General features: G+C 36.1%; 1 protein-coding gene across 1 annotated transcript in view; it reads left to right on the top strand.

Moving 5' to 3' along the window:
- Positions 1–20,029, top strand: part of UBR5 (ubiquitin protein ligase E3 component n-recognin 5) — a 134,694-nt gene that overhangs the window by 97,861 nt on the left and 16,804 nt on the right. Inside the window, exons 26-48 of the mRNA XM_061123639.1 lie at positions 785–882; positions 1,522–1,670; positions 1,987–2,078; positions 2,937–3,083; positions 3,173–3,291; positions 3,375–3,501; positions 3,581–3,710; positions 4,839–4,999; positions 5,115–5,354; positions 6,982–7,105; positions 7,739–7,850; positions 8,868–8,999; positions 9,368–9,625; positions 10,165–10,433; positions 10,606–10,817; positions 11,594–11,824; positions 12,301–12,374; positions 13,550–13,722; positions 13,813–13,926; positions 14,836–15,056; positions 16,507–16,627; positions 16,754–16,852; positions 19,166–19,409. Coding sequence (XP_060979622.1) covers positions 785–882; positions 1,522–1,670; positions 1,987–2,078; positions 2,937–3,083; positions 3,173–3,291; positions 3,375–3,501; positions 3,581–3,710; positions 4,839–4,999; positions 5,115–5,354; positions 6,982–7,105; positions 7,739–7,850; positions 8,868–8,999; positions 9,368–9,625; positions 10,165–10,433; positions 10,606–10,817; positions 11,594–11,824; positions 12,301–12,374; positions 13,550–13,722; positions 13,813–13,926; positions 14,836–15,056; positions 16,507–16,627; positions 16,754–16,852; positions 19,166–19,409 — 3,647 coding nt within the window. The remainder of the gene's footprint in view (positions 1–784; positions 883–1,521; positions 1,671–1,986; positions 2,079–2,936; positions 3,084–3,172; positions 3,292–3,374; positions 3,502–3,580; positions 3,711–4,838; positions 5,000–5,114; positions 5,355–6,981; positions 7,106–7,738; positions 7,851–8,867; positions 9,000–9,367; positions 9,626–10,164; positions 10,434–10,605; positions 10,818–11,593; positions 11,825–12,300; positions 12,375–13,549; positions 13,723–13,812; positions 13,927–14,835; positions 15,057–16,506; positions 16,628–16,753; positions 16,853–19,165; positions 19,410–20,029) is intronic.

The following is a 20,029-nucleotide window of genomic DNA, read 5'->3' on the forward strand; positions in this document are numbered from 1 at the left end:
AAATGGAAAAGAAAGATGCATTAAAACATGGTTTAGGTAAAAGACTTCGTGAAGAATCCACATTTTTTGTCTGAAGTTACTTGGAACAGTGATCCTGTTAAGTGACATAGATAAGTTAGGTGGAGAGCAGTTTTGAAGAGAAAGATTATTTGAGTTTAGATATGTTGAATGTAAAGTGTCACTGGGAAATCTTGAATAGGCTTACCAAATAAGCAGTGTAGGTGTCGGACTGTATTGTGAGAGAAGTGGTAGTTTCTGTAATGGACGAGAGGGAGGCACAAATGGCTGAGAAACTGGCTTTGGGAAATGCGAGGGTCTAGAAGGGAGCAGAGATTCAGTGAAGAATACTCAAAGTGCATTTTAAAGTAGAGATTCTTAGTAATTATAATAGGTAACACTTACTGAATACATGTTTTGCTAGGCAGTCTGTTGAATTGAAGTAATAATTCTTTTATACTTCCTCAAAATTGTATGAGATAGAGCCTGTTACTATGCCCACATCTAGAAAGTATTAGTTTACTCCAGAACCCTTGCTGTATTCTTTAAAGTCAGTAAAGCCAAGAAAGGAAAGCATGGTTTAGAGACACAGAGATTCCACAGAAATGACTTTCTTAAATGAGATAATATGAGACCAGAAAATACCACCAATGATTTTCTTTGAGCATTGATATTATCTTCTAAAACATGACTAGTTTTTTGTTTCATCCTGAACATATATTTCTTTTATAATATCAGGAAGGAAAATAATTGATACTATTTTTATATATAATTTTTCTTATTTTAGGGATGCAAGAGGTATGACCCCATTTATGTCTGCTGTAAGTGGCCGAGCTTATCCTGCTGCAATTACCATCTTAGAAACAGCCCAGAAAATTGCAAAAGGTAATTTATTTCAAGTTCTAAATGAGTTGCTTACTTTTTAATTTGACTAGATTCTCTTCTATAATTGATTAGAAACTATCAAGGTAATTCTTTTGTGTATATGTATAAAATTCATGTACTTTTTTTCAAGCATATAGTCTGTCAGCCTGTTAATTGGTATTGGTGATAAAATTTTATGGAAAGAACAGACCAGATGTCTTATTGTTCTTTCTGACTGGGATTTACCACCTAATAGAAAGCGTTAAGGAATATCAGTTCTTGCCATCCAGCCTTTAAAAGATTCAGTAGTTATCTTTTGAAAAATAGTGGCTATGAATAATTTATGTGATTATCTGTAATCTGTTAAATAGAGCTAGAACTTGAATCTTAACTGCGTAATGTAGAGTTGAGCACTTAGATGGCTGGTGTTTGATGTATTTGTATTGTTATCTTGTTTGGTTATGATGTAATTATACTTTGCTTTGCTTTGCACCAGAATTGACTGGATTTCTTTGCAATGTTAACTTTGTATGTCATTTTATTTTATTAATATGTAGTAGTTTCTGATTTATACTGTGAAAATGTTAGAACTTTTCCATTGGAGGAGAGTAGTGCTTAAGTTCTTTCTTAATGTATGAACTACTGTGTTTTTAATCTTAGCTGAAGTATCCTCAAGTGAAAAAGAGGAAGATGTATTTATGGGCATGGTTTGCCCATCAGGTACCAACCCTGATGACTCTCCTTTATATGTCTTATGTTGTAATGATACCTGCAGTTTTACATGGACTGGAGCAGAGCACATTAACCAGGTAAGTTATTTTACATTTACCTATATTTGTGCTATCTTCAGATTTTCTTTTCTTCCCTTTGACCATCACTGAAGTTATAGCTCTTAGCTTTGGAATTGGAAGTCTATTGTTTAATTATACTACTTTTTTTAGATGATATAAATTATTTTCGCTCTTCTGGTAATTTTGATTCCCATTTGTATATCCATGTGTGACTGTTTCCAGAGCACATTAATTTTGCTGTACTGTTGTTGTGATTGAATTTAGAAAATACCAGAAATAATCCTTTTGAGATATACATATCATTCTTTTAAAAAGTATATCCTTTTAATTTTAGGATATTTTTGAGTGTCGTACTTGTGGCTTGTTGGAGTCGCTCTGTTGTTGTACGGAATGTGCAAGGGTTTGTCATAAAGGTCATGATTGCAAGTGAGTGCGATTTTAGTTTCTTAATGCTGTAAACTACTTAGATTCATACTGCCATATTAAAAATAGCCTGATATGCAAGAAATACGTGATCATACATTGTAACTAGGATCAGTCTTTTAAGAAACATATATATACAGAATGTTTTTGTCTGTATTCTCCAACCAAAGTCTCAGGTCCCCTGTAGTGCGGTCTGGTTAGCTGGAAATCACTGAAGGCGTTAAGGGAGTCATGGTTTGGCCTGTGCCTTGTTTATTTCTTAAGCTAAATGTAATAACCTTCATCTAGCAATAGAGTTGCTATGGCTAGTTTGTTAGTTTTCACATTCATCGACCTAAGAAGCATAAAATACCCCAGCACTAACATTTGCAGTGCCTCAAGGTCTCAATAGGGACATCACCTATGGCTGTGCTATAGATGTAATAGTTAATAGAGAACTGGTTTTGTAAAAACCATCTGTTGTGCTTTCAATAAGTATGTGGGACAAGTGGAAATTTTTTATAGATACTGTACTGATACTTATAATTTTTATTAAAAGAATTCTGGGTGATATGGTCATCTTATTTTAATATCTCAAAGTGATAATCTACTTATTTATTGATTGCTTACTAACAAGTGCCGTCACTGTGCTAGATGCTACGTGGTGGTGGACAAAACAGTTAAGATACCTCTTCTTACGTATTGCTTTACAGACTTTATACCACTGAAGTAATCCTTGCTGTATTAACAGTTACACTCTGCATTTGAAAGTTAACAAGGTTTCTCTTGAGTTTCAATGAGTTAGGCCTCTGTAATATCAATATAGACCTTTGTATTTTTAAAAAATTTCTGTGTTTGTACTTGTGTATGAATTCTTTCTAGACTCAAACGGACATCACCAACAGCCTATTGTGATTGTTGGGAGAAATGTAAATGTAAAACTCTTATTGCTGGACAGAAATCTGCTCGTCTTGATCTACTTTATCGCCTGCTCACTGCTACTAATTTGGTCACTCTGCCAAATAGCAGGCAAGTCGTGGGATTTTTAGGACATGAATTGTGTTGTGAAAGCACCGCATGGGTGAGTAGCCTCCTCATAACAGTGTTCTGTCTTGCAGAGGAGAGCACCTCTTACTCTTTTTAGTGCAGACAGTTGCGAGGCAGACGGTAGAGCACTGCCAGTACAGACCTCCTCGAATCAGGGAGGATCGTAACCGGAAGACAGCCAGTCCTGAAGGTGAGTTGCTTTGACACTTACGACACCTAGGAAAATCAGTATGTGTATTTCTGCCTTAGCCACTTTTCTTCTTTTCTCTATAGATTCGGATATGCCTGATCATGATTTAGAGCCACCAAGATTTGCCCAGCTTGCTTTGGAGCGTGTTCTGCAGGACTGGAATGCTTTGAAATCTATGATTATGTTTGGATCACAGGAGAATAAAGACCCGTATGTATCCACTGAAAGTTTTTTAGACTTGTTTCCTGTGCTGGTGTAGGTAGTTACAGTGCCTTCTCTTTCCCTCAAGTCTCAGTGCCAGCAGCAGGATAGGCCATCTTTTGCCAGAGGAGCAAGTGTACCTCAATCAACAGAGCGGCACGATTCGGTTGGACTGTTTCACTCACTGCCTTATCGTCAAGTGTACCGCAGACATTCTGGTAAGTCCTTTGAATGGTTGTTTACAAGCACATGGAAAGGGTATGTGTTACGTAGTTTCCCATAATTTTACTAATTCAAGCTCCCATGCACCAGTAAGCGCTAATTAAATACTACATTAAGGGGGATGGAATTTTGGAGGTGATTTAAGTTTCTCGTTTTAAATTAATCAATGAGAGCTCCTTTTTTTCATTCTAAATACAAATCCTAGAGTGTATTAAAAATACAGTATAAAAATGTGTGAAGCAGGGTTCTAAATTAGTAATAACTCAGTGCAGAATTTTAAAAAGTATCTCCTTTTGCTGTGAGTTTAGAAAAGAATATAAACTGTTAAACCCACTGCTGGAGAGGTTATGGCAAAAAGAATATAGTTGTATACTGATGAGGTGACCCTTCTTTTGGTACTCCTTTGGAAAACAACTTGGCAATATCAGGAGCCATAAAACTAACATTGCCCTTAGAAATTGTCCTAAAGAAGTTATCTGTAATATGAGAAAGAGAAACACTGTGTCACAAAACAATATAAAATTAAAAGCTAGATATACTTTATAGATCCAAGAATAGAGGAATATTACATCCAATTATAGTCCAACCACTTACTGAAATACAATGCAGCGACTTAAAAATAAAGGTTATTTTAAGTACCATTTAAAAAACAACAGGGAAAACAATGTGAAGTTGGCTGCTCTCTTTAATTAGTAATTTTATGATAGACCATGTATAGAAATGAGGCTAGAAAGTAATAATAATGGTTAAATGAGACGGATGGGATTATGAATTCATTAAACATCTGAGTCTGCTTTCATATTTTGTTAAGTATCCTATATATTGAGTGATATATATTCTTTCTTTGATTGGACATATTAGGTATTGGTCTTCTAAATATTAGTTGTTACACATAGGAGTTTAATGCTAGAAACTAGAAATCAGACATTTGAGACCCACTGTAAGTCAAGCATAGTAGTGGGCATGTGGCACAAAGTTAATCACTGACATTGTGTTGGTTCAACATATTTTTATATTTTTATCATGAAATGTTAATATTGAAAACATGTTAGAACTTTTTATTTATGAATGCCTACATCTTACAAGATGTCTCAACATTAACAGCGTGACTACTGGTTTTAAAGCTTTTAGATACTCTGCTAGGTACACTAGTGAAAGAACTCCAGAACAAATACACGCCGGGACGAAGAGAAGAAGCTATTGCTGTGACAATGAGGTTTTTGCGATCAGTTGCAAGAGTTTTTGTCATTCTCAGTGTGGAAATGGCTTCATCTAAAAAGAAAAAGTAAGGCATTCTTTTTGATTTTGGCTTTTATATTTTTTACGCACATTTTTTGTGATGATAAAATTATGTATATGAAAGGATTCAAAACATTCCTATATTTCCATTTTTGCTCTAGCAACTTTATTCCACAGCCAATAGGAAAATGTAAGCGTGTATTCCAAGCACTGCTGCCTTACGCAGTAGAAGAACTGTGCAATGTAGCAGAGTCACTGATTGTTCCTGTCAGAATGGGTATTGCTCGTCCAACTGCCCCTTTTACTCTGGCAAGTACCAGCATAGATGCCATGCAGGGCAGCGAGGAATTATTTTCTGTGGAACCTCTGCCACCACGGCCATCATCTGATCAGTCTAGCAGGTAAATTTCTATCTGGTAACACATTCTGATTATTTCTCTGCAAACATCACAGATGTTATTAAAACTAAGCTAAACCTGAGGCATAGGCACTCTGGTTATGTACAGGATCATTTGTTTAACAAATGGTAAAGATACTATCTTGTTTGGAACATGTGAAAAGCCCTTTAAAAACTACATGTCTGTACATCTAAAGTAATAGACATATAATGGGGAGGGCGATTTGGTTTGTTTGTTCAGAAAGGCACTTTTTATTATACCAAAAAAGTAATCTGGTAAAGTTTACTTTAGGCTTCTGTGCCTCACTACTTCTGTGTTTTTTCTTACCTTTAAATACAGCCTGCTAGAAGGCCAAGCTGAAAAATGAAAAGACTTCTTAACTTTCTCTGTGTCCAAAGCCTTGGGCAAGGGGGGAAGGTTATTATATAATGTAAATAACAACAGAATGGTGGAATTTTAAACTATTTTGTGCACTCATATAGTAGTGGTCCCCAGTCTTTGTGTCACCAGGGACCGATTTTGTGGTAAACAGTTTTTCCGTGGACTGGAGTGAGGATGATTCAAGCACTTTACTTTTATTGTGCACTTTATTTCTGTTATTATGACATCAACTCCACCTCAGACCATCCCGCATTCGATTCTGGAGTTTGGGGATCCTTGTTATATAGGTTAAGACTAAAACAATTCAATTCTAGTTACAACATTAATCGTAAATCTAATTTTTCAATTTGTTTAGTAGTTTACCTAACTAGGCTCTAAGTTAGCTGAGTCAGAATGTTTAGCAACTAAAATGTTCTGGGGTCTTTTATCGCAGTGCTTCTCAAATTTTAACATGCATGCAGAACTCTTGGGTGTCTTATTAAAATGCAGAGGCTGATTCTGGAGGTTTGGGTGGGGCCTGAGAGTCTGTATTTCTTGTGAACTCGCAGATAGGACCGTGCCAATACTGCTGCTCTCAAGGCCACACTTTTGAGTTGCAAAGTTTCTAAGGTGTACAAGAGACATCTTAAGCATTTTTTATAATGTAGACATCTGTCCATTCTTGCCTGTTTACGACTCACATTTTTAAGAAATTCGAATTTCTGGCCAACCCAGTATTTTGCCACCCCATCTTTTGTTATGATTTGTTTTATAATTGTACTTCTGAACTTATTTTTTCCCCCACATTCATCAGCAAGTCAATGGTTAATAAGCTGATGCAAAGTAGGTCATGTTAGTCAAGTCTCTTTTAAAGAGTAGGTTACTTGTAAATAAGGAACTCTCCTTAGTGGGTGAATGCTGGTACCAGAGCCTTGGAAGTTGAAAGGTTTAGAGATGGAAAAGGAAACATTGTCTCTGTAGAAATATTTCAGTGGGGAGAACTCAAAAAAGTATGTGCATTAACACAGATTTGAAATGTCTTACTAAAAATAAAAACCATTCTGAGATTTATAAGTTAAATCTCAGGTAAGATGATTTCTTTGGGGCTACACATTTTCTGATATACCATAGATTAATTATTGTTGGTTTCCAAGAAACATTCGGTCAGATTGGGAATAGCAGGTTGTGAACCATGTTGAGTACCACCGAGAGGTCTGCGCTGTCTGTCAGGGCGGTGCCCGCAGCGAGCTCATCAGCCGCTTCCTTACAGCTCCAGTCAGTCTCAGTCATCCTACATCATCCGCAATCCACAGCAGAGGCGCATCAGCCAGTCACAGCCTGTTCGCGGCCGAGATGAAGAGCAGGATGATATTGTTTCAGCAGACGTGGAAGAGGTGGTTTTAATTGTTTTAACTGTGGTACATGCGAGGCTTTTATTTGGGAGGGAAGGGGAAAGTAGTCACTAGAAGTTTTATTAATGGTAGCTTACCACTGTTACATGTATATGCTTCTACCTTTTAGACTTCTGTTATATGTTCTCATTTGTAGTTATATATATTAAAATATGTTAATAATCCTTGTTTTACTGGCTAATAAGAACTTAGAAATAAACGTAACTCTACTTAAGGGTTCACAGAAAAGATACTCTCAATGTTAAGAATTCTCAATGTTAAGAAAGTTTTAGTAGTTTTGTGCGATGTATTTGAAGGTAGAGAGGCTGCTGCATATTTATTATATAAATTTTATAATTGCTGAGGTTTAAAAAACATATACTCCCCACACAGTTTTTATATTTCTAGTTTTAAGGTTCTGTGTATGGATAGTAATCATAAACTTTGGGGTATGTTGGCATAATTTTTGATACCAAATTTTCACTAGCAAATGAAAAATTTCAAAACTGCTTAGTGTTACAGTTCCCCATAGTTAGTGATCTTTGTATTTTAGTTACTAAATGCTGTGGGGGAATACTGGTAGAGATGTGGGTTTATTATGTACTTTGATTGTCTACAAATAAGATCTGGATTTAGGTTGAGGTGGTGGAGGGTGTGGCTGGAGAAGAGGATCACCATGACGAACAGGAAGAACATGGGGAAGAAAATGCTGAGGCAGAGGGACAGCACGATGAGCATGATGAAGACGGTATGCAGGTTATTGGCAAAATTACCCAGTATGAGAAAACCGGGTGCCTTTGAAGAGAGATTTAATACAGAGGAAGTAGTGCTTGATGTATAGTGAAATGTTCAGCTTACCTCTGCCAGGGGATTCTGTAGTATCTGTCAGAATTTTACACACATAAATGAAAATACTGGATTGGCCAAAAAGGTCACTTGGGCTTTTCCACATCTCATGAAAACCCAAGCAAGCTTTTTGGCCAACCCAATGTATAGACTTTTATATGTTTACATGTATAAAATAATTTATCATCTGTCCATTTACCTTTTGGTTTACACTTTCTATTTTCTTAAAAGGCTTTTGAAAATCAAAATAATCATAACCAACATAACATTTGAAAATTGGAGAAAGGGAAAACAACTGATAATCCCACCCAGATGCTAACAGCGTGTGTTTTTACTCTCAGTCCTCCCCTGTACCCCCCATTCCCATGGCGTGTCTTTCATATTCTGTGTAAATTTTTTACTTTGTTTTTTCACTTAGGCCTTTTTGCTCCATAGTCATCATTCTTCTTAATAGCCATAGGATAGACTTCTGGGGATCAGCTTTAATTGACATGCAGTAAACTACACATGTTGAAAATTTATAATTTAGTATATTATGACGTGTGTGTATATACAATGAAATACAAAGGATACACATGTTTATTAGCCTTCTTCCCCTCTTGGAATCCCAATATGTAAAATTGATGAAAATGGAGCAGTGGCCCTAACCCCCAGCTCTATCTACTTATTGAAGTCCTGCTGCCTAATATTTTTTACTGAAGGCTATGCAGGCCAAATTTTGTGTCTGTGTTCATTGAGTACCATGATTTACCTGGTCATTCTTCTGTTAAGTGAGCAGTTATGCATACTTTAGTACTTACCAGTTCTCTCTGCCCCGCTCCCCTCCCTTCCCACCCTTACAGTATTCTGTATTATCAGCCTGTCTTGATCAATAGTGAGTTTGTACCTTATTTTCTTGTTGTTTAAATATATTTGCTAGGGAGTGACATGGAGCTGGACTTGTTAGCAGCAGCTGAAACAGAAAGTGACAGTGAAAGTAACCATAGCAACCAAGATAATGCTAGTGGGCGTAGAAGTGTTGTCACTGCAGCAACTGCTGGCTCAGAAGCAGGTATGTTACCTTCTAGCAGTTTTCTTGTTTATACTAAGGTTGTGTGTGAAGAATTGGTTAAACTGTGCTCCGTATGATAGTCCCAAGGGTGGCTAACCCTTTTTTTAAAAACTTTGTTTCTCTAGAGATATTAGTGAAGAAGATTATTATTTCATTGACTCTCTTTTTTTCTTTTTTCTGTTTCACTTCTCTGGTTTTTAAATAATGAATTAATTTTAAGGTTCATTGAAGAGTTTCAGAGTATTTCAATGATGGGTTTTGTGAATTATTGGCATTCTGTTTAATATATTTTCCTAAATGAGGGGTACACTGTAATTTTAAATACCAACAAACTCACAGTGATTTTGGTTTAAAAATTAAAAATTTAGGTGCAAGCAGTGTTCCTGCCTTCTTTTCTGAAGATGACTCGCAATCAAATGACTCAAGTGATTCTGATAGCAGCAGTAGTCAGAGTGACGACATAGAACAAGAGACATTTATGCTTGATGAGCCGTTGGAGAGAACCACAAATAGCTCACATGCCAACGGTGCTGCCCAAGCTCCTCGGTCCATGCAGTGGGCTGTCCGCAACACCCAGCACCAGCGGGCAGCTAGCACAGCGCCTTCTAGCACATCCACGCCAGCAGGCAAGTCTGTAAACTTGGTGTTCCTGAGAGTGCTTAAATAGGTTTAAAAATTACACATTTTCCTCTAAAGAACAGATTAAATAATTTCATAATAGTTTTTCTTTGTTTTGCTGAGTTCAAATACAGAATTATTTACTTATTGCTTATAGCAGGGTTTCTCAGTCTCTGCACCATTGCTACCTTGAGTTGAATAATTAATTTAAAATCATGCCCTGTAGGGTGTTTAGAAGCATCCTTGACCTGCATTCATTAGATGCCAGGAGCGCACTCTCCCAAGTTGTGACAACCAAAAATGTCTACAGCACTGCCTGTGTCTACATAGGGAGGCAGTGGCAGAATTGCCCTAGTTGAGAACATTACAGTATTAATAATTCTTACCTTCATCATTCCCCACCCCAAATTAGAGTGGCTTAAAGGAAATGCTCATTTACCACATTCACTAATGTAATTGACCTTTTACTTCAGACATGTACAGTGTTAGAGAAACACTGTTAGCAAGTGACATTAACTTATTGTGGTTGTCTTTTCTTTCCTGATAGCAAGTTCAGCGGGTCTGATTTATATCGATCCTTCCAACCTACGCCGGAGTGGTACCATCAGCACGAGTGCTGCCGCTGCAGCAGCTGCTTTGGAAGCTAGCAATGCCAGCAGCTACTTAACGTCTGCAAGCAGTTTAGCCAGGGCCTATAGCATTGTCATCAGACAGATCTCGGACTTGATGGGCCTTATTCCTAAGTATAATCACCTAGTTTACTCTCAGATTCCAGCAGCTGTGAAGTTGACTTACCAAGATGCAGTAAATTTACAGGTATGAAACCACTGAAAAATTACTCATTCAAATATATTTTTTGGCCATCTGTTAACGAAAATTCCAGTATGATGGAGTGAATGTTACAAGTACTTAAATGTCTATATCATATTACTCTATCAAATTTAACTTTATCTGGGTAGTTTTAACTGTTTTAGTTTGGTCTTTGTAGAACTATGTAGAAGAAAAGCTTATTCCCACTTGGAACTGGATGGTCAGTATTATGGATTCTACTGAAGCTCAATTACGTTATGGTTCTGCATTAGCATCTGCTGGTGATCCAGGACATCCCAATCACCCTCTCCACGCTTCTCAGAACTCAGCTAGAAGAGAAAGGATGACCGCACGAGAAGAGGCTAGTTTACGAACCCTTGAAGGCAGACGGTATGAAATTCTTTGTCTGTTTAGACAGAAACCTTTTAGCCTAGAAATTGAGAGCTTTTTGATTGCCATTATATAAGACCCCACTCTGTTGTAAAGGAGGAAATACATGCTTTGCATTACTTCTTTTAAATTGTTGTGTAGTTGAAACAAAACAAGCTATAATCCAAGCTGTTACTCAATTTTATGAGTTCTTTATATATTCTGGATACAAGTTCCTTATCAGATATAGGATGTGCAGAAACTGTGTCCTGTTCTGTGGGTTGTCTTTTCACTTTCTTGAGGTGTTCTTTGAAGGACATGTTTTTTTAATTTGGGTAAAGTCTACTGCTCTTCATTTTCTTTTGCTTTTGGTGTCATTTTAGGCAGTGATTCTCAAAGTGTGGTTCCCAGAAGAGCAGTATCAGGATCACCTAAGAGCTTGTTAGAAATACAGATTTTGGGTTCCACCCCATTCTTCTGACACTATAGGGCTGGGTCCAGCAAGCTGTTTTCACAACCCTTCCAAGTGATTTTGGTGGACACAAGTTTGAGAACCATTGTCTCTAGGGAAGAAGTACCTTCTGGCAATCCAAAGGACGTGGGAATTTCTTTTCTTTATAAATGTACAGTGCTGTAAATAATACTCAGTGATTCTATTTCTAAAGTAGAGCCCAGGCTTAATTAGCTTTTATTTATGGATAGTCCCAGTTCCTAATTTTGCATGTTTATAACAGTGGTCAATTTCACATTTGTGTTGTTTTTGTAAACATTCTTTTTTTTTTTTTTAATCCCTGTAGACGTGCCACATTGCTTAGTGCCCGTCAGGGAATGATGTCTGCTCGAGGCGACTTCCTCAATTACGCTCTGTCTTTAATGAGGTCTCATAATGATGAGCATTCCGATGTTCTTCCAGTTTTGGATGTTTGCTCACTGAAGCATGTGGCATATGTTTTTCAAGCACTTATATATTGGATTAAAGCGATGAATCAGCAGACAACATTGGACACACCTCAGCTGGAACGCAAAAGGTATTCATACCTGCCATGAAATTAATATAAGAAATACTTGATCAGTGTGATCTTTATTAGTACACTGATTTTTGGAGTAGGGAGAAATAGTACAGGAATATTTCATGTGGGCAGGTTGGCTTGAGTCTATCCAGCCTTTCTCTGTAGCCACTCCTCACTTAAATTATGAAATCTAAGAATCCAGTTAGGCTTTATGTTTGAGATAGTTTGTCCTGATTTGTTTATCATGTTTCTGAGTTTGTGTAAGGACTCACTATTTCCTGATGCGATTAGCCTTTTGCTTCTTTTGAGCCTATTTTGTAATTGTAGTACATTTGGCTGATCAGTCTTCCATCCCTAGGATCTGAAACTTCTATCGCAGTAATCAAAATTGGTTAGGTACTAAACTGACCCTCTTCAGTGTTTTTATATCACCTTTGCTCCTGTTCATAGAGCATGAAATACTTCATGTAAAATGACTCACTTATCTTTTTAAGGACGCGAGAACTCTTGGAACTTGGTATTGATAATGAAGATTCAGAACATGAAAATGATGATGACACCAATCAAAGTTAGTGTACAGAAAATCTGCTAACCTACTTCAAGAAATGGCTGCCTCAGTATTTCCCCTTCAAGCTTTTTAACTTCATTATTTTCTGTCTGGGTGGGAATTTCTCTTTTCTTCTCTATGTCCTGTTTCTTGCATTTTCTGTCCATTTTTCCTTATACATTCTTGCATTACTTACTTCATAAATAAGAATTAATGAACTTTTTAGTAATTGATATTTTTTGTTTTGATTTTGTATCTCTCCTTTGCATCTTTTATGTTTACTTTTACGTGTGTTGGTAATACATACATTTAAATAGAATTTTAGCAGAACTTTTGTTAATATTGCTGCAAAATAGAGTGTGTCAAGAAAATGGAACTCATAAATTTCATTGGAACTTAACAATTAATGCAATTAAAAGAGAAAATTTTCCAAATTCAAGAAATTTTGGGACCTTCTGCACTCTCATAGTTTTCTGATATTATTTCAAGTAGAATTAAAATACTTTTCTAGTGGGGCCCACTTACCTGTTATTTAATATCACCTTGTACTTTATTACTTTTATTCAGCCTTGGGAAAGACAGCTTTCCTTTAATTTCTAGTTTTTGAGAACCCAGCCATAGCTCACTGCTATTTTCACAGCATACTGTAAGCACTGACAAAAGTTTTATTCCTTTAATGGGAGTCGGCGTTGGTGGGCTGATTTCCTGTTGGGTTACTTGAGTTGCCCAGACATTTCTCTTTTTATCTGCTTATAGAGGAAGCAGAACTTAGAAGTAAGCAAATGCTTAAATTTTAGCTCCTTATTTTCTCCTCCTTTTGGAGTCATCAGTGCACCAGATCCTGAATATGCTCAGGAAATTGGCTATATTCAGGTCTGAATCTCCAGGGAGATAAGAGGTAGATGTGGCTAATGTCCACTCAATGCAAAATAGAACAGTATTTGTTACTGCTCGTATTTTTTGCAAGTTTTTATTATATTGAAATACACATAAATTTTATCATTGTAACCATTTAAAACCAGTATTTTGAATTACCACTTTAAAATATTAACATAATTTTAGACTGTTGTTTTTGAGTGACATTAAAATTTTATCAAGAGATAATAGGATTTTTGGATTGAGCAGACGAAGAATCTTTTATCCTTCCCCAATAGTTAATTTTCTAAAACAACCACATTTTATCTCTTCATGTTTAGGTGCTACTTTGAATGATAAGGATGATGACTCTCTTCCCGCAGAAACTGGCCAAAGCCATCCATTTTTCCGACGCTCAGACTCCATGACGTTCCTTGGGTGTATACCCCCAAATCCATTTGAAGTGCCTCTGGCTGAAGCCATCCCCTTGGCTGATCAGCCACATCTGTTGCAGGTGATTTAAATGAACTAGCCTTAAGGTTTCTTTTCAGTTGAACTTATTTAAGTGTTCAGTGTAACTGTTGTATTTTTGTTAAAATTCCAGCCAAATGCTAGAAAGGAGGATCTTTTTGGCCGCCCAAGTCAGGGTCTTTATTCTTCATCTGCCAGCAGTGGGAAATGCTTAATGGAGGTTACAGTGGATAGAAACTGCCTTGAGGTAAGATAGTAAAAATCATTGCAATATGATACTTGTAAGCTGAACACTTATCCAGGCATTCAGTTTTTTGGAAATGCGTTAATTCAGAATATTGTAGTTATCCAAATAATAGAAGTATCAGAAATTCTTATGAATTCAACAATATCATTAGTCTACTTTGAGACTTGCTGTATGTAAGGCTAATGCACCTGTAAAATGGTAGTTTCATTATGTGCTTTGCCTATTTCAGGGTTGATTGTTGTAATGCTACTGAATATTTAAATTTTTGCACATGTGAGCATATATATTAACTTGTAACTTTTCTTTTTGAATCTAGAATGGGAATAAAGTAATATTAAGAATGATACCTAATATTTGTTGAAAAATTCTGTCTCCTGGGCACTGTCTCAATTAATCTTTATAACCATGTTGGGTAGAAAACATTATTGTCCTGATTTTATGGGTAAGGCATAGAAAGGTTACAAGAATTTCATGTGGGGATGTCTATTGTTAGACAATGAGTGAAGTGACAGATCTAGTTTGAGCCTGAAATTACACTGTCCTGTTTCTCCAGTGGAAAAGTAATAACATGTTTAAGAGCAGGCATATAGAAGACATGTACTTGAATGGAATTTTCGTCATTATCTAAGTGACAGGGGAGGATTTGATGTACATAAGATGCTTAAGTAACCATAAATATTACAAAGATGCCTTTTAAAGTTCTCTAAGGCTGCTGTGGTGTGGTAAATGCATGGAATTGGTGCTCAGCTGTGGGAATCAGACAAGAAATAGGTTGCATCTTCCTAACTAGAAGTACCAGAAAGGGATTATTGAACTTCCATGTGATTTCTGTTGAATATTAGTAAGTTGAAAAGGAAATTATAGTCAATTTATTCTTAATATCTAACATTTAAATGTAAAAATTCATAGGTTCTTCCAACTAAAATGTCTTACGCTGCCAATTTGAAAAATGTAATGAACATGCAAAATCGTCAAAAAAAGGAAGGAGAAGAACAGAATGTGGTGCCAGAGGAAGCTGAGAGTTCAAAGCCAGGCCCATCTGCTCATGACCTCGCGGCACAGTTGAAAAGCAGTTTACTGGCAGAAATAGGACTGACTGAAAGTGAAGGGCCACCTCTTACATCTTTCAGGTATTTGTTAAATGAAGGTAGTTTTTCTGTGCTGTTCCTTTATGGCTACTATAATTTTTATAAGAATTTTTATTTAGGAAATTTATAATCTATATATTTCATTTGTATATAAATAATAGGATGGAATGTTGTTATTTTTGTTTTCCTAGTTTATAATCAGATATTTAAAATATTAAGAGTTTTCTGGATTTGGGGGGAGGGGGTTGTGACTGTTTTGTCACTGATTGGCGTTCTGATTTTCTCTGTTTATTGGAGAAATTGTGACTCTGTTTTTAATGTTCAGTGCTGAGTTAAAGTATATATCCACATCAGATTGCCAGTTACATACTTGTTAGCCGGAGCTTAGATGTGGTGGTTGGGGGGAGAGGATGGCATGTGAAAAAAAGAGTTTCTAGATTTGTGATCTACACATTTGCTTGGTTTCACGCCTTTGCCAAGTTCACATTTAGTAATCCTCTTGCAAGAGGTAGGTTCTTTGCTTTCCCAGTAAAAATTTGCCATAGTATATAGTGTGACTCGGTACAGCTCATCACCTAATGATTTGTTTAGTAACTGTCTTATGCTCTTTGGTTTTTGGTTATGTAATGTCAGATTTCCTTTTTTTTTTTTTCTTTTTTTTTTTGCTTAGGAGGAGTTAAGCTAGTTTAGGAAACTGTGTGCATCATATATACACAGTACAGTAATCTACAACCATAAAAAACAAGAATTGTGGACTGAGGTGGCCCCAGCTTCCTAGAGACAGTATGATTTGGACTGAGTTGGTGAGAAAGTGTTAGAAGCAGGTAGACTCAAGGAGAGAAGAATTAGAGGTAGAGAGAGAAGCTATTATTCATTCTGGCTAATGGTGACAAAGGGACTGAAGTGGAATATTGTCTTTGGGGATGAAAAGGAAACCATGGGGTAAGAAAAGAAACTCATGAAGGGCTTGATCACTCTGGAGGAACCGAGGGAAGAATAAAATTTGTTGAAGTCTGTGCAACAGGAAAATAGGCGGTACTTTTGAAGGAAATTAGGAGGCAGTGTCATTGTTGTGAAGAGGTCATACTCAGTTTTACTAATTTTGAGCATGAGTTAAGTGTGATTGAAGTGGATATATTTCACGCAATGAAATTCTGGTCCATTGTGAAAGTTTGAACTAAATAGGGGTCTGGGAATCACCCAGTGGAGATGGACACTGGACTTTAAGGAGAGGAGGTAAAATTAAAGATGAAGGAGGCTGCCTCCTGGGGATGTACCCTTACATAAAGGACAGAAGGAATAATAGAGTAAAAACGAGAAGTTCTGCAAGGAACAAGTAGTTACAGGAAAATTCTCCATTAGAGAGTATGGGGTTATAAATTAAGATCTCAGCATATTAAAAGACCAAGTAAGTTACTGTTATTGACCAAAAACCAGGAAGTTTTTAAGAGTTGGCTAAATTGCTCCTACTCTCCCCTTAAATTTCTCACAGGCCACAGTGTAGCTTCATGGGAATGGTAATTTCCCATGATATGCTGCTAGGACGTTGGCGCCTTTCTTTAGAACTGTTTGGCCGGGTGTTCATGGAAGATGTTGGAGCAGAACCTGGATCAGTATGTATTTTGAGCACCTTACATTCTATTCTGCCTGATAAGTATATATTCAGAGAATAGTTCTGTCATGCATTTATGGTTTTTTTTCATTTTGTGTTTTTTTTTTTTTTTCTTTTCTTTTTAAAGATCCTAACTGAATTGGGTGGTTTTGAGGTAAAAGAATCAAAATTCCGTAGAGAAATGGAAAAACTGAGAAATCAGCAGTCAAGAGATTTATCACTAGAGGTAAAGGTATTTAGAGTTTCTTATACTATACATATAGTATACTATACAATACTATACATATAGTATTTATATAAAGTTTGAAAACAAAAATAGTGGATACACACTATGTAATTAAAAATTTAAAGAAAATGAATGGTAGTCACCAAATTTAGAGTAGTGGGTATCTCTGGCAGTTGGTTTCCCATTAACATGTAATGATGAGCAGTGGGTTTGTTTTAAGTATCGTTGTGAATACACAGATTTAAACTGTTGATGTGCTTCATTTCATTCATGCTCAAACAGTGTTTTCTGTAGCTAAGAAAGTGAGACTCTCACTTCAGTGAGGGTCCATCCAGTCTCTGATCACTTCCCTACTACCTGATGTGTCTCATTTTCTGTTACTTTCTGTCAGTCTTTAAATCAGCCATTTCTTCAAGAAGCCTTGGTTCCTTTTAACAGGAAATTGTATTTTGAGGTTATAATCTGGACTTTAAGTTGTTCACTGCCTATAGGGTTGGTCATTGTTTCCAGGCCTTTTAGTGAATAGAACTAGGAAATGCTTCTTTAAAAAAATAAGAAAATTATACCATGTGTTCACACTGATACTCCCATTTCATATTCAAGATTTAGAAATACAAGTTTTGTTTTCACCTTCAGTCTTTAGTTCCTCTCTTCTGAACTGAATAATATCCAGCTCTCCAGCAACACCGCTAAAATTACTCATTTGCTTTTATCCCACAGCATGCATATAACAGTCTTAGAATCATAATGTCAACACTACTACTAACAAAATGATTATTGAAAATAGAGTTAAGATTTACTTGCAGCTTTTGTTCTTAGAGCATTTCCAATTGGAGATTTGTAGCCAAATTACGTTGTTTTGATAATTTCTTCTGTGTGGTTTTAGTACCTACCATCTTATCTCCACACAGTTAAGGCCTTTTGGGTCATTTTGCCTTCATTTTTTAAGGATTGCTCTCCTTTTTTTAAAAAAATTTTATTTTGTTTCATGATGTAAACTATCTACAGTTGCAAGGTGAACTCTGTAGAAGAAGTTTATATTCAGAGAAATCTAGTTTACATTCCTATCTCTTTACTTTAGGTTCTCCCTACCCCCTTTTGGAATTTTTTGTTTGTTTTTTGATTCCCCCCCGACCCCGCAACTTATTTCCCTCCGACCTTCAAAAAATATAATCATGTATATGTGTTCATCTCTGTCCCTCACTCCCCACCCCAAAGCATCACACCCCAAGTAAAATGTTACACATTTTACTCCATCTTGATTTCTCCAGTTAACAGTATATCCTAGAGAGAAAACCGTGGCTATAGAGAGAGAAATATTCTGTTCCGCTTTCTGTTTTCTAACTACCTAATAGTCTTAGTACCACATTTTATGGCTTTATCAGGTTTTTTTCAACCAGTGTCCTGTTGATAGACATTTGGGTTTGTTTCCAGTCTTTTGCTGTTACAAACAGTGGTGTGATGAACTGCTTTATGTGTGTTTCTCTATTTGGCTAGTGTGTCTTTGAGATAGAATCCTAGATATGGGTTAGAGGGCATGTGTATATATAATTTTGTCAAATATTGGCAAATACTCCTACATAATGTCTGTATATTTTTGTACTTTCTGCATCAATACAAGAGTACCTGATTCTCCAAAGTCCTGCCTGCAGCTTGTAGTCAGATTTTTAGATTTTTGCCAATCTGATAGGCAGTATAATTTTAATTTGTATTTCTCTTATTTTGAGCAAAGTTAAACGTTCTTTCATAGATTTCATGTACCGTGGCTCGTTCTTTTTCTGGGAACTATTATGTATGTTGACATATTTTGCCCATTTTTCCTATTGCTTTTTCCTCAATTTTTTTAGAAGCACTCAGTGATACATATACACTATTCATGAATCTTTGTTGGTAATAGAAGGTGCAAATATTTTTCCCAGTTTATCTTTTTTTTTTTTTTTTTGCTTTTACTTTGCTATGGTATTCTATAGCAAAGGAATATCCTATCTTTTTTTTAAGGATTTAAAAAATTTCACACTTGATCTGTTTGCAATTTATCTTGCTATATCCCCAAACTGGATGAATGGCTGTGTTCTGGTGGATCTTTTAAGAAAATGTTCTAATTGAGTTAAATTCCATTATCCTGATTTAATGTAAGATACTCTTGTGTGATTTAGAGTCCTGCTTGGAATGTATAAGCTTGTGAGAACCCAGATACTTCATAGCTATTTCAACTGTCAAGGAAAAGCAAAAATTAGATTTTCAGATTTTACATAGAAAAATTGCAAGGTGGTTTCAGCACTGAATTTACTGCTTTTTGTTGCGTTTCAATAGGTTGATCGGGATAGAGATCTTCTTATTCAGCAGACCATGAGGCAACTTAACAATCACTTTGGTCGAAGATGTGCTACTACACCTATGGCTGTACACAGAGTAAAAGTTACATTTAAGGATGAACCAGGAGAGGGCAGTGGTGTAGCACGAAGCTTTTATACCGCCATTGCACAAGCTTTTTTGTCAAATGAAAAACTGCCAAATTTAGATTGTATTCAAAATGCCAACAAAGGCACTCATACAAGTAAGTACTCTAGAGGTAACAAGCTCATAAAAATTCTTTCCTTGTATGATTGAAACAATGATGATCATGTTTATATGTGTGTTTAGTTGGAGAACTTTATATTTATACTTTTATACTATTTTATTCTATATCAGTTACTTAACCTTGTTTAAACTACTCTAATCGACAATTTACCAGTTGACTTCTTTTACTGCCACATTCATTTTCATAAATGGTTTTGATTGTACGATTGAGTTTTTCATCTCAGTTTTAATGTTTGGGAAATGGGAGGTTTAACGTAATATAAAAATTCAAAGAGCAAACTGCAGGATTTCCCAATAAGTACACATACTGAGAAGAAAATGCTGTTATCTAGAACAGTGCTTTTTAAAGTATGATTTGCAGAGTTTCTGCCAGTCTCCATGAGATGGATTTTGTGACCAAAGGTAAATTGGCTATGTCACTAACTTCACTGTTTAACAAGACTTTTTTTTTTGTAATAAGGTTTTCTATGTTAACATCCTGGTGCAAGTTCTACCTCCTCAGTGATCACCACTTTGGGGTTAGGATTCTCACATGATTTTCAAGATTATGATAGGGTATTTTAAAATGTGAAAACTACAAAAGGTTGAAACTCGGGA

Source organism: Dama dama, chromosome 21, assembly GCF_033118175.1.
Source record: "Dama dama isolate Ldn47 chromosome 21, ASM3311817v1, whole genome shotgun sequence".
NCBI classification, from domain to species: domain Eukaryota; kingdom Metazoa; phylum Chordata; class Mammalia; order Artiodactyla; family Cervidae; genus Dama; species Dama dama.